The sequence below is a fragment of the Erinaceus europaeus genome, chromosome 9 (genome assembly GCF_950295315.1).
Source record: "Erinaceus europaeus chromosome 9, mEriEur2.1, whole genome shotgun sequence".
Lineage (NCBI taxonomy): Eukaryota > Metazoa > Chordata > Mammalia > Eulipotyphla > Erinaceidae > Erinaceus > Erinaceus europaeus.
In genome coordinates this window covers 14,092,004-14,104,166 of record NC_080170.1, presented here as the reverse complement: position 1 = coordinate 14,104,166, position 12,163 = coordinate 14,092,004, and the positions used below count along the sequence as shown (strand labels likewise).

The 12,163-nt window shown below is 48.8% G+C and overlaps 1 protein-coding gene across 6 annotated transcripts in view; it reads left to right on the top strand.

The window, feature by feature from the left end:
* The first annotated feature begins 7,083 nt into the window (after positions 1-7,083).
* Positions 7,084-12,163, top strand: part of RNF130 (ring finger protein 130) — a 113,971-nt gene continuing 108,891 nt past the window's right edge. For 3 of the 6 annotated variants that reach the window (XR_009551500.1, XM_060197339.1, XM_016190037.2), the window contains exon 1: positions 7,087-7,628. Coding sequence is in view for 5 of the 6 variants with exons in the window: in XM_060197339.1 (XP_060053322.1) it covers positions 7,385-7,628 (244 nt within the window). In the remaining variant the exon portion in view is untranslated. Of the gene's footprint in view, positions 7,629-12,163 lie in introns of all 6 variants that reach the window. The other 3 variants (XM_060197338.1, XM_060197341.1, XM_060197340.1) reach the window with 3 other exon arrangements.

The following is a 12,163-nucleotide window of genomic DNA, read 5'->3' as shown; positions in this document are numbered from 1 at the left end:
TTTCAGGTGGTTCACTTCCTAACAAAGTTCCAAGACCTAGATATAGACCAGGTTCCATGCGATAGAGCATATGTTCACATGTATCCATAAATCAGGGCAAAATATAGACCTGAAAGCAAAAGTGCACAATAGTTTGCAGTGAGTCAATAAATGAAGCAAGCAAGTAGAAAGACCTAAAAAGACACCATAAAGTTCCTAATGAAATAGTTTCTACATGGACTTAGATACCCTCCTCACCTACTTCCTATTATACCTCCCTCAGTCACTCCAAAGCTAACCTTATCAAAGTAAGGACTGCAAAAGCTGAATAAGGGCAAGAGACTGGCATACTTTAATGATGACTCTTTAGTCACTACCAGGCCACCCCATCATCTCCCTAGTTGGGAAGTCCTGAGATTCCCATGCAGACATTTTTTGTTTGTTTGTTTGTTTGTTTGTTTTTCCTGCCTCCAGGATTATTGCTGGGGCTCAGTACCAACACTATGAATGCACTGCTCCTTGCAGTCATTTTTTTCCATTTTTTTATACGATAGGCTAGAGATAAATTGTGAAAGGAGGGGAAGATAGATGTGGGAGAAAAAGAAAGACACCTGCAGACTTGCTTCACTACTTGGTAAGTGACCCCCCCACAGGTGGGGAACTGGGGGCTCTAACTGGGATACTTGTGTGTGCCCTTACCTTATTCTTCATACTATGTGTGCTTAACCCAGTGTGCTATTGCCCTGTCCCCACCCCCATTTTTTTTTAACCAAAGAACCACTCAACTCTGACTTATGGTAGTGCTGAGGATTGAACCTGGGAGCTCAGAGTCTCAGATATAAAAGTTACTTACATAACCACTATGCTGTCCCCTAGCCTGAAGATTGTTCTTTTAGATAGAGGGTGAGAGGCAGAAAGAGACAACGAGGTGGAGAGAGAGAGAGAGTGAAAGGAGAGAGACCACAGAACTGCTCCACTGCTCATGAAGCTTCCTCCCTGCAAGTGCTCCCATGTGGGGGCCCAGAGCTCAAACTTGGATCTTTGCATGTGGAAATGTGTGAGTTCTACCAAGGTAAGCCACACCCCAGCACTCTAGTTACTTATTTTTATGAAGAAGAGAAAATCCAAAGCACTGCTCAGTTCTGACATGTAGGTGCTGGGGATTGAACCCGAGCACTGAGGGGTCTCAAGCATGCACATCCTGTGCTCCCTCACCCCCTCAGTGGTCTCCTGGTGGATCATGAGGGAGAGCCTTTTCTTTTTTTTAAATTTTTTTATTTATAAAAAGGAAACATTGACAAAACCATAGGATATGAGGGGGACAACTCCATACAATTCCCACCACCAGATCTCCGTATCCCATACCCTCCTCTCATAGCTTTCCTATTCTTTAACCCTCTGGGAGTATGGACCCAAGGTCATTGTGGGATACAGAAGGTGGAAGGTCTGGCTTCTGTAATTGCTTCCCCGCTGAACATGGGCGTTGACTGGTCGATCCATACTCCCAGCCCGCCTCTCTCTTTCCCTAGTAGGGCGGGGTTCTGGGTAGGTGGGGCTCCAGAACACACTGGGGACATCTGTCCAGGGAAGTCTGATTGGCATCATGCTAGCATCTGGAACCTGGAGGTTTAAAAGAGAGTTAACATATAAAGCCAAACAAATTGTTGACCAATCATGGACCTAAAGGCTGGAATAGTGCAGATGAAGAGTTGGCGGGGGGGGGGGGGGGGTCTCCGTTTTGTAGATAGCTAGTAGACATATTTTAGTTATATTCCAAAGGGTCTGTGGCTATATTAGTGCTTTGTTTGTTTGTTTTTGCCTGAGCTTGAGCCTGAGCCTGAAATCTGATATGCAGGTATCTGGGGATATGCAGATATCTGGGGAGATGATGTCATGGCTGGCTGAAGGACCAGAAAGATGGATCAGAGAAGAGAGTAGCTCCCATATATGGGAAAGGTATATAAATATTGTTGATTATATAGGGAGAGCCTTTTCTTTCCCCATCATTGCAAAAAGAACACATTTCAAAAATAGAATGAAAAAAAAATACAGGAAAGGAAAAGAGTCACCCACAGTCCTCTCAAATAGACCCAACTATTTTCACTGTGTGGGTTCCCTTTTCAGCCTGTTCACACATGAATATGGAGCCCACAGGGTGACGGCAAAGATCTGTTCTGCATTCTATCCCTTGTCTGCCCCCCAACAGGCTATGGCCAGCACTCTCCCGGCTGTACAGCTTGCCAGCTGTATTAATAGCTGCCTAATCATGCTCAAATTTGTTGCACCATAATTTGCCTAACAAATAAATGAGCTCATTTCCAACTTTTTTTTTCTTTTTCTTTCTTTTTTCTTTTTTTTTTTTTTTTTTGGCCATGTAGCTAATGCAGCAGTAAACAACCTTCTGGACAAAGTTTCGTGTTGATGGTTGTTGAAAAGGAGCTGGGACTTGGGTATCAGCTTGGGGCTGGCAGCTTGATCCTCCTCCCCTCTCCTGAGACCCCAGGGTACCAGTCAGATAAAAAGCTGCTGGGGACACACCCACTTAAGCAAACATATTAAAATGAACCCAGGTTCACGCCCCAGTTTCCCACCTGCAGCAGGCCACTTTGTGATTGGTGAAGCAGTTCGGCAGGTGTCTATCTTTCTTTCTTTTTTCTTTTTGCCTCCAGGGTTATCGCTGAGGCTCAGGGCTGGCACTATGAATCCACTGCTCTGGGTGGCCATTTTTTCTATCTTATTGGAAAGGACAGAGAGAAATTGAGACAGAGAGGGAGAGAACATGCAGACCCGCTTCACTGCTTGTAAAGTGTACCTCCTGCAAGTGGGGAGCTGGAGGCTCAAAACCGAATCCTTGCACGGGTCCTTGCAATTAGTACTATGTGCTCTTAATCAAGTGTGCCACTGCCCGTCCCCTTCAGATGCTTCTCTTTCTCTTTGTCTTCCCGCTCCTCTCTTAATTTCTGTCTTATACAATAAAATTAAAGATTTTTTACTAGTACAATGAGGTTCTTATTTTCTCTTTTTTATTAGTGATTTAATAATTATTGACAAGATTGTAGGATTACAGGGGTAAAATTCCATACAAGTCTCACTACCAGAGTTCATATCCCATTCCTTCCACTGTAAGTTTCTCTTTTCTTATCCCTCTGGGAGTATGGGCCAAAGATCTTTCTTTTAAATTTTTTTATTTATAAAAAGGAAACATTGACAAAACCATAGAATAAGAGGGGTACAACTCCACACAATGCCCACCACCAGATCTCCAAAGATCTTTATGTGCTGCAGAAAATGGAAGGTCTGGCTTCTGTCATTGCTTCTCCACTGGACATGGACACTGACAGGTCTATCCATACCCCAGCCTGTTTCTGTCTTTCCCTGGTGGGGCAGGGCTCTGGAGAGGTGGGGTTCCAGGACACACTGGTGGAGTCATCTGCCCAGGGAAGTCAGGTTGGAGTCATGGTAGCATCTGCAACTTGGTGGCTGAAAAACATTAAGATATAAAGCAGGACAAACTGTTTAATAATCAGGAACCTAATGTAAGAACATAGCAGATGATATTTGGGGTCTTTATGTTGGAAAAATCTAGGAAGTCTATTTTAGGTATATTCCGTGGGGCCCATGACTTTACTAATTTTTGTCTGAGCCCAACAGCTAATATGCAAGTGAGCTAAAAGTATTGTCTGGGAAGATTGTGTCAGAGTTGAGAATAGGACTAGAAAGCTGTGTCAGGGCAGAGAGTAGCTCCCAAATATGGGAAAAGTATATAGATAACATTAACTGTAAACTCCATTGATCTGATATAGGTCCATGTCTATTCATATTTAGCACAGAAGACGGTGTAACCTCTGCTTTCCTGTAGGTCTTAACTCACTTTTCATGGTCACATTTCATGGAACATTCTAGGCTGCACGCATTTCAAGATCACTCTTTATCGAGTGGCAGAGTATATTGACCCAGCCTCCCTTTGGAGAGTGGGGAAGTTTCTACCATTGCTGTTCTGCATTGAAGGCAAGGTCCTGGAGAGGCCCACAATAGGGTTTATGCTATTGCTCCTGATGGAGATAACCAGTAATGGTGGAGAGAGGGATCTGTTAGAGGTCTAGGCCCATTGTATCTACATAGGAATCCCAGGATTCCCTGAGTAGGGCCCCAGATGATGGGGTAACTTGGTAGTGACCAAAAGGGCCATCTTTAAAGTGTACCAGTCTCTTGCCCTTATAAAAGATAAAATTTTTTAAATAAAATTAAAATTAAAAAAGCTGCTGGATCTCTTGGCTGGCCACAAGTGGACCAGAAGTGGTGTGTACTCCTGGATGGATGACAGATCTGAGAAGTTGGGCTTGCAACAGTTGTGTTCACCTGCAGGAAGTGAGGCCTGTGGGCCATTGCCACTGATAGAACTGCCCACCCCTGTTGGGCATTATGCTAGTTCTCCCCTGCTCCATGCTGCAGTCTATTTACATAATCATTGTTTTGCCTGAGACCCACCCTGCCTGCAGGGTATTGGTTTAATCCCCACTGGTTAGAACCTTCACAACAGCTGCTATGGAAGCTTGCTACCTTCATGCTCTTTTTTCTCTCCACCCCCTGTCTTAGCTATTTCCTTTTCTGACCTGCCACTTCCATTTCATAAGATATAAATGCATTTTCTCTGATCAATAAAGGCATTGCATTGTGTTCCTGCTCAGCCATGAGTTCCTGGTTCCTCTCCCGCGTCGCTGAGTAAGCAGCAGCCCAGGTTGACTCCGGTAGAGTTCTCTCCCCCATGACGCAACCTGACACACCCCCACCCTTCAGCCTCCTGTCCCCCCTAGGCTGTGTCACACCTGGGGTATGACCATTCCCCCTCTATTGGCAACTTTTTAAGATGACAGGATGGCATTTCTCAGATCAAGGTGTGAGCACCTGCTTCAAGCCAGACAAGTGAGATGCTTCTGGAAGAATGCAATGCTGACTCAGTCTACCAGTGAGGTCTGAGGAAGCCATCCTTGGTGCCAGCTTCCCAAAGTCACAAGGGTGCTGTCCTCTTTGAGCCCAGCTCTGTCACCTATTCCTAACTCAGAGGACATGTGGCAGGCATTGCTACCCTCCATGTCTCCTTTTTTCCATACATGCTGGACCAAGCCTGCCTCACCACCTGTCAGCATAGAGCCCTTCTCCAGCTGCCCCAAAGACCACCACTCCAGACCAGCCTGTACCCCAGCAGTGAGACAGGAAGGCTGGACTTCCCAGGCCCACTCAGCCCAGCTGGCGTCTCCCCTCTATGTCATTCATCACTCTCGCCAAACACATCCTGACAAAGGGCGAGGCAGAGCATTCAATCTTGCTGAAATCAGACAGCTTCCCTGGCAGCCTCAGTCCCGGGTCCCACCTGAATTTCTGTACAGAGACTCTGGCTTCCGGGGAGTTGGGCCAGTATCAGGAGCTGCAGGCACTGTCTGAATCCTGAGCCTGGCACCAGTCTGAAGGGGGAAATGAGCAAGGGTCCAGAGAGCAGCTGGGTCCCAGCACCACCTCAAGCTCTTCCTTAGTTCTGGCTGTTCTCTGGACAATGAGCTCACTTTCCTGGGCTTTGTTTGATGTCTCATTTGCAAATGGGTGCAATCATTCCTATAGCTGAGGGCCTGGAAGAAAACTGAATTCCAGTACCTAAATGATTAACCGAGGAAATCAGAGCTGTGCCACAGAACACTGCTCCTGTGTTCCCAGGGTCTCTGCAGTGACACCCCCAGCCCACTATCACAGATGTGGCTTGTGAGCCTGGTACAGAGAAGATCGGCCAGCATGGCAAGTCCCCCTCCCTCCAACCTCTCCAAGAAGAAGGCCAGCATTTGTCTCCTCGAGTAGGAAATCTAGGGGTTCAGAGAAACCAGGGCCATTTCTATTTCCTGAGCTTCCTGGTTTATTAAAAGCAAGGAAGTTTGCATCAACTATAGTGCACACACACATACATACACACACACATACATACACACACTAGAATCCAATGTTTTTGTGTTATTCACAAGGTAGCTGCAGAGCTCAATCAGTTGCTTGTTTAACTCTAGCCCTGTGGTCACAAGGCTGTCACCAACTTCTGGAAATCTGTTGGGACTGCCCTTTTGGTGTCCTGGCTTCTAGAAAAAGACATCGCCCAACCCAGGGTGGAAACTTCCTTGGATCCCACTCAAAGGAAACAACAGGGGTGTGTGATCAGGGAACATTTGTAGATGTTGTCAGCATTTGAACAGGGTGAGATATGGGACAATTTCAAGGACAATTGTCGTTCAACACGCCTGTGGTGGTATAGGAGAATAGCTTGAAGAGTCAGGTGAGGAAAACACACAAGTAAAAGCGACCAAGTGTCAACCAAAGTTGAAACTAAAAGGTGGTTTGTGGGTGATTCATTGTTCTTTCATCTTTTTAAGTTGAGGTCAGATTCATTTCAGTTATTATATGGGTGTCAGATGAACACTATATTGCATTTTGGGATGCAGATCTTCACACCTTTACGAGTCAACTGTTCTTGGTGGACTTTTATTTTTTCTTTTTAGTCAAGATAGGCAGGGAATGAAAGACAAAAATAAATAAATAAAAAAGAGAGGGGGTTGAAAACCCTGACTTATAGTGTTTTCCAGGCTCCATATTTTCCTCTTTCTGTTTTCCCCTTTTACCAGAGGCCTGCTCAACTCTGGCTTATGATGGTGCTGGGTATCGAACCTGGGACTTCTTGGGCCTCAGGCATTTAAGTCTCTTTGTAAAACCATTATTCTGTCTCCTCTTGTTAAATTCTCTGGTTTTCCCTCCTGTGTTCTCATCTCAAACTAGCCTAGAGGCCCTGGGAAAGGGCTAGGGCTGCACACCCTGCGCGGCTCAGGACCCGGAGTCCAGTCCTCGTGCAAGCGGGCGGGAGCGTGCCGGGCGGCGCGCGCATGCGCAGGGGGCGGGGCTGCGCCACTGGCCTACACGTTGCCGCTCGTTCAGCGGGGGCGGGGCGGCGGCCGCCGCCGGCGACAATACTTTGTGCTCGTAGGACCCTCCCCCGGGCGCGTCTTCCTGGAGCCGCCGCCCCCCCTCCCCTCTCCTCTCCCTCCCAGTCCTCCACAGCCGCGGCCTCGCCAGGCCACCACGCTCGGCGGGAGCGGCCTCGGAGGATGGACGGGGCCGACCTGAAAGGCCCAGAGGAGACCAGCGCGCGCGGCCGGTCCCGCCGCCCTCGTCGAGGGGCCCGTGGGCGCGTGCCCGCCGGCGGAGCGCGCACGTGAGCCGCGGCGCCGAGAAGGGCCGTGCTCGTGTCCGGCCGCGCGCAGGTCGCGCGCGCACGCGCGCGCTCCCGCCACAGCGCCGGCCGCGCCCGCCCCACCTCTCGGCGCCGGCCCCGGGAGCCCGGTCCGCGAGCGGCGGCGGCGGCGGCGGCCGGGGCAGGATGGGCGGCGCGGGGCGCGCGGGGGCCCGGTTGGCCGCGCTGGCGCTGCTGACCTGCAGCCTGTGGCCGGCGCGGGCGGACAACGCGAGCCAGGAGTACTACACGGCGCTCATCAACGTGACGGTGCAGGAGCCCGGCCGCGGCGCCCCGCTCACCTTCCGCATCGACCGCGGGCGCTACGGGCTCGACTCGCCCAAGGCCGAGGTTCGCGGCCAGGTGCTGGCGCCGCTGCCCATCCACGGAGGTGAGCGGGGGGACCTGCTCCCCGCCGCCGTCCCCGGCTCCGGCTCCGGCTCCGGGCGGGCTGAGGCGCTTGTTTACCGGGGCGCAGACAAAGGCGGCGGGGGCTGGGGACGGCGGGCTCGAACCCGCAACCCGCAGACCGGCCGCTGCCTCGCGTCTCGGGTCCGGGGGAGCGGGGGGCGGGGTGGTGGCACGGATGACAGGCTGGTGCCCTGAGGTGCAGAGGGCGTTTCTCACAGGGGGTGGGGGGGACACTGGAGGGGGGGCAGGGGCGGCTTCTTCCCCGTTGCTTTGGGCTCCTCAGTCACCCGCGGTCACCTGACAGCGCCCTTCGTGGAGACTCGGTGCCAGATAGAGCTGGTGTCCACAGGGGACAGACAGACAAGACACTCGTCCCGTGTGAACCACCAGATCTGCCCAGCGTGGTGTGAAGGAAACTTTCCCCCAGCCGTGGAGCGAGAGATGGGGGTTGTCTGGCCTCCTGGGAACTTTTGGGGGGGGGGTCTGGTGGTTTCTCTGGTGTTTTCCACCCCCCCCCAAGAATACCTAGGGGGGTATTTTTAAGCAATTATTCACATTAAATGACCTAAACAGGGCAACCTAAATAGATATGGGTGTTTGTTTTTATACTCCAAGATGCTAAAGCTGCAGGTGCCCTCTGAATGTGTGTTGTGTGTGTGTGTCTGTCTGTCTGTCTGCCCGCCCGCCCGCCTGCCTGCCTGGTCTCTTCCCCTCTAGGGCAGTCTTTAAGAAACCCAGAAAGCTCTCTCTGTAGCTTGTCCCCCAGGGAGATGGGCCTTGAAAAACTTCACTCTGACACCAATAACCAGATGCCCAAGGTGCCTTTCCCATCTCTACTCTGCTCGGAAGAGAGGGACAGAGACAGAGACACCGGGACCAGCCTGCCAGGGGGAACTCCTTTGGTTTTTGATTCTTTAGGTAAATATTTGCAGTCAGCTCAGTGCCAGTCACTGTGGCGGGGTGCCCCATGTTGCCAAACTCCGGGCTAACAATGGCAGCTTATTCTCCCGGCAGAGACGAGGGGTCACATGAAAGGGTCGGAAGAGGAAGAGAGCCGCTGAGCAAGGCCAGCTGGTCTGGAGCAAGAGCCGGTCCCAGGCAGGGTTTTGAAATCTGTGGTTTGTCTTTGGGGCCTGGTTCCCCTGAGCACCCTGCATCCGAAGCCCTTCTCTTTAGATTCTTGCCTCCACAGCAATTCTAGGTGCTCTTTGAGCTGGTCTGTCACTTGGTGCCTGTCACCCCCAGCAAAGGCCCCATCTTGGGGCAATCGTGTGTGTGTGTGTGTGTGTGTGCGCGCGCGCGCGCGGGCAGGGAGGTGTTGGGACTGATGTGGGCTGCTGTGTGGCTGAGGCTCAGTCCTGCTCCCCTAGGGTCGCAGGGTCCGAGGGTGATTTGTGGTCCACATGCAGAACATGTGAGTATGTGTTTATGTACTGTTACCCAGGCCTCACACTAGGCGACACTAGGAAATCTGTCCTCTTGCCTTCCATTTCACAGAGGAAACGGAGTCAATTGTATCCTTCATCTGTGAAAAGGAGTGAAATGTAGACCCGACAGGCTTGTGGGAAGACTTAAACATTCCTGTGTACCTAGAAGATGAGACTGTCCCTGAAGGAGTCTCTAGGTTGGTGGGGTTCCAGACAAGGCAGCAGGGGCACATATGGGGAGGTGTGTGAATTATGGAGCCTGGAGATGCTTTTCCTGGGTGTCTGTCTTGTCTTCCCTTCCTGGGGGGTTCTAAGGACTGGGTTTGTGTGTACACAGAAGGAGGGTGCCCCCCATTTGTTGGGGGGGTAGTGGCAGCTGGTGCTGGAATCCTGTTGGTAGATTGGGGGTCCCCTTTGACCCAAGGGGTCAGCACACATGGGTTTTCAGTCCAGCAGGTAAGAGTTGGAACCCTTCTGTGTGCCAAGCACTATTCAAGGTACCAAGGAAATGGGTGACAGCAGTGAGTTAGAGATGGAAATCTCCCCTTTTCCAGAAGCTCACATTCTCGCAGGGGCTTTCTGAGGCAGTTTGCCTGTGATTACTTTCTAAACCTGCGGGCTCTCACGAGATCCAAGTTTTCCCAATTTTGCAGCAGGGATTTAGAAATGCATTTTTGCAGCAACGATGGCAGGAGTCTACTGAAGCTGTTTGTGTTTGTGGTGGAGTATGGGACTTGGACTTGGGTTTCCATCCCTGGCACTGCATCCCGGATTCCTTTCCTTATCTCGCTATCTCTCTTTCAAGCGTCTCCATCTCATATGCATTTAGTAAAAACACACACACACACACAATAAAAAAGTATTGACGTTTAAGCAAATGACTTGAAATTAGAAGAATGTTTGGGACTTCACATCATAGTAGCGTTGATTTAGCAAGTGTCAGAATTTTATGACTTTAGAAAAATGTGTTGCATTTCTTATGATTTTTGATGCTTATGACTTTTTATTGTTTTTAATTCAAAAGGTTTTTTTTTTTTTTTTTTTTTTTTTTTAGTTAGGGCCTCGTGCCTGCACTATCTCACTGTTTTCAGCCTTTTCATCCACTCAGAGAGACTGAGAGGAAAAGACACCACAACACCAGCCCTTCCTCAGGTGCCAAGGCACCTCCCATGTGGTATGAGGACTCAGACTTGGGCTTTGTGCCTATCTGAGCAGGAACTCGATCTGGTGAGCCATCTCTCTGGCCCCCTTTAAAAGAACTAACTTATGTTTACTATGGAAATGTTGATTTACTGTTGTCTCCATGGGTGCCATTTCACATCTCCCACAGATCTATGCCCATACACCTCAACTCCCCCTCCTACCAGAATGCCCTCTTCCTCCCCCACAGGGCATGGGGCTCCCAGGCACTAAGGGGACCTCATAACGTGGATTTTGAGGACTTAGCATGTTTGACACAAAGAGTAATAGTGAGTTATAAAATAAGGGATAAGAGAGAATCTTCCTAACAAAAAGCAGCTCTGGTCAATTGATATCAAACTGATGAAAAGCCATTTTGAGAATAAATGTTTTGGTGGAAGTGAACATAAAGACAGAGGAATGTTACAGTTTTCCCAGAGCTCAACCTGATGACTCATTTTAAATCTGTGACTTGGTTTGTGAAATGAGAAGCCTTCCTTGTTATTTTACAGGCCTGCATGAGTTATAGAATTCATTCACTGTCCTGAACCATAAAGTGAGCATATTCTTTCTTGGGTGTTTTGAAATTGTTTTTTTTTTAAAAAAGTATTTTGGAAAGCATGTCACTTTATAAAACACTAAATAATACTGTTTATTGATAAACATTGGTTTACAACCTTATAGGATTTAAGGGATATAGTTTCACATCTGATACACAGATGTGTGTATAGCTCACTGGGGCTTGATGCCTGCACCATTCCTGGCAGCCTTTTTCATCTTTTCCTTAATTTTTGATTAAAGGTGAGAGACACCTCCAGCACTGCTTAATCATTTGTGAAACTTGCTCCTTGCAAATGGGGACCCAGAATTTGAACCCTGGTCTTTGCTCATGTTCATGTTGATGTGCACTCTGCTGGCTGTGCCACCACCTAGCCCCTGAAAATACATTCTTTGTCATTAAATAAAATGCATTCATGAGTGAATATTCCTTTTTTTTAAATATTTTATTTCTTTTCTTTTAATGAGAGAAACAGAGAGACCAGAGCACTGCTCAGGTCTGGCTTACGGTGGTGCTGGGGATTGAACCTGGGACCTCAGAGCCTTAAGTCTGAAAACATGAAAGTCTTTGCAGAACTATTATCTCTCTCCCCAGCCTAAAGATTCCTTCTGTTTGGTACCAGTGAATTTCATATTTGAACAGATAGAGAATTCATTTGTTGAAATAGACTTTCAGAAGTGTATGCCTTGTGTTTATGCATAGGTCCTATTTGCTTTCTTCTTACTAACTTAAATGATAAGCTTAGAACTAGAAAGAAAATGTACCCTAGCTAGTACCTGACGGGATGCTAGCTGGTAAACATGTTTCATGCCTATGCACACTGACTTGGTGGGGGTGGGGGACACTGGGAGAGTAGACCCTGTGCTAGGGGATGTCATCTGAATGCAGATGTGCAGGTGGGAAGAATTTGGGACCAGCTACTTTTGTGTTGCCCAGAAATGTTCCCTATTGGATGTTACAGCCTTAGAGAACAATTTGAAGAAGTGATAGACCTTTACATTTAAATCTTTCTCTCTCCATTTTGCTGACTGTAGGGAAGCAGTAAATTAAAGATTAGATCTTAGGCTCTTATGCTTAAAAGGTGGCCCTGGGCAAGGGTGGCACGGCTCTACAGATGAAGCAGATGAAGCGTGTGTGAGGCTCTGAGTTCAGTCCCCAGCACCACAAAAGAACAGGACAAATAGCTGTGCGGTACTCTGGAGTCTGTCCTTTGTGAAAGGACATTTTTGAGGCATTTGTGAGTAAGGTGACTACAAACAGGTGATGAGAGTTGACTTTAAAAAGAGAAAGAAGCTGTGGAGGAGGAAGCTTGTTTTTTCCTGTGCCTTTGAGCCCTGTCTTTAGAGAAAG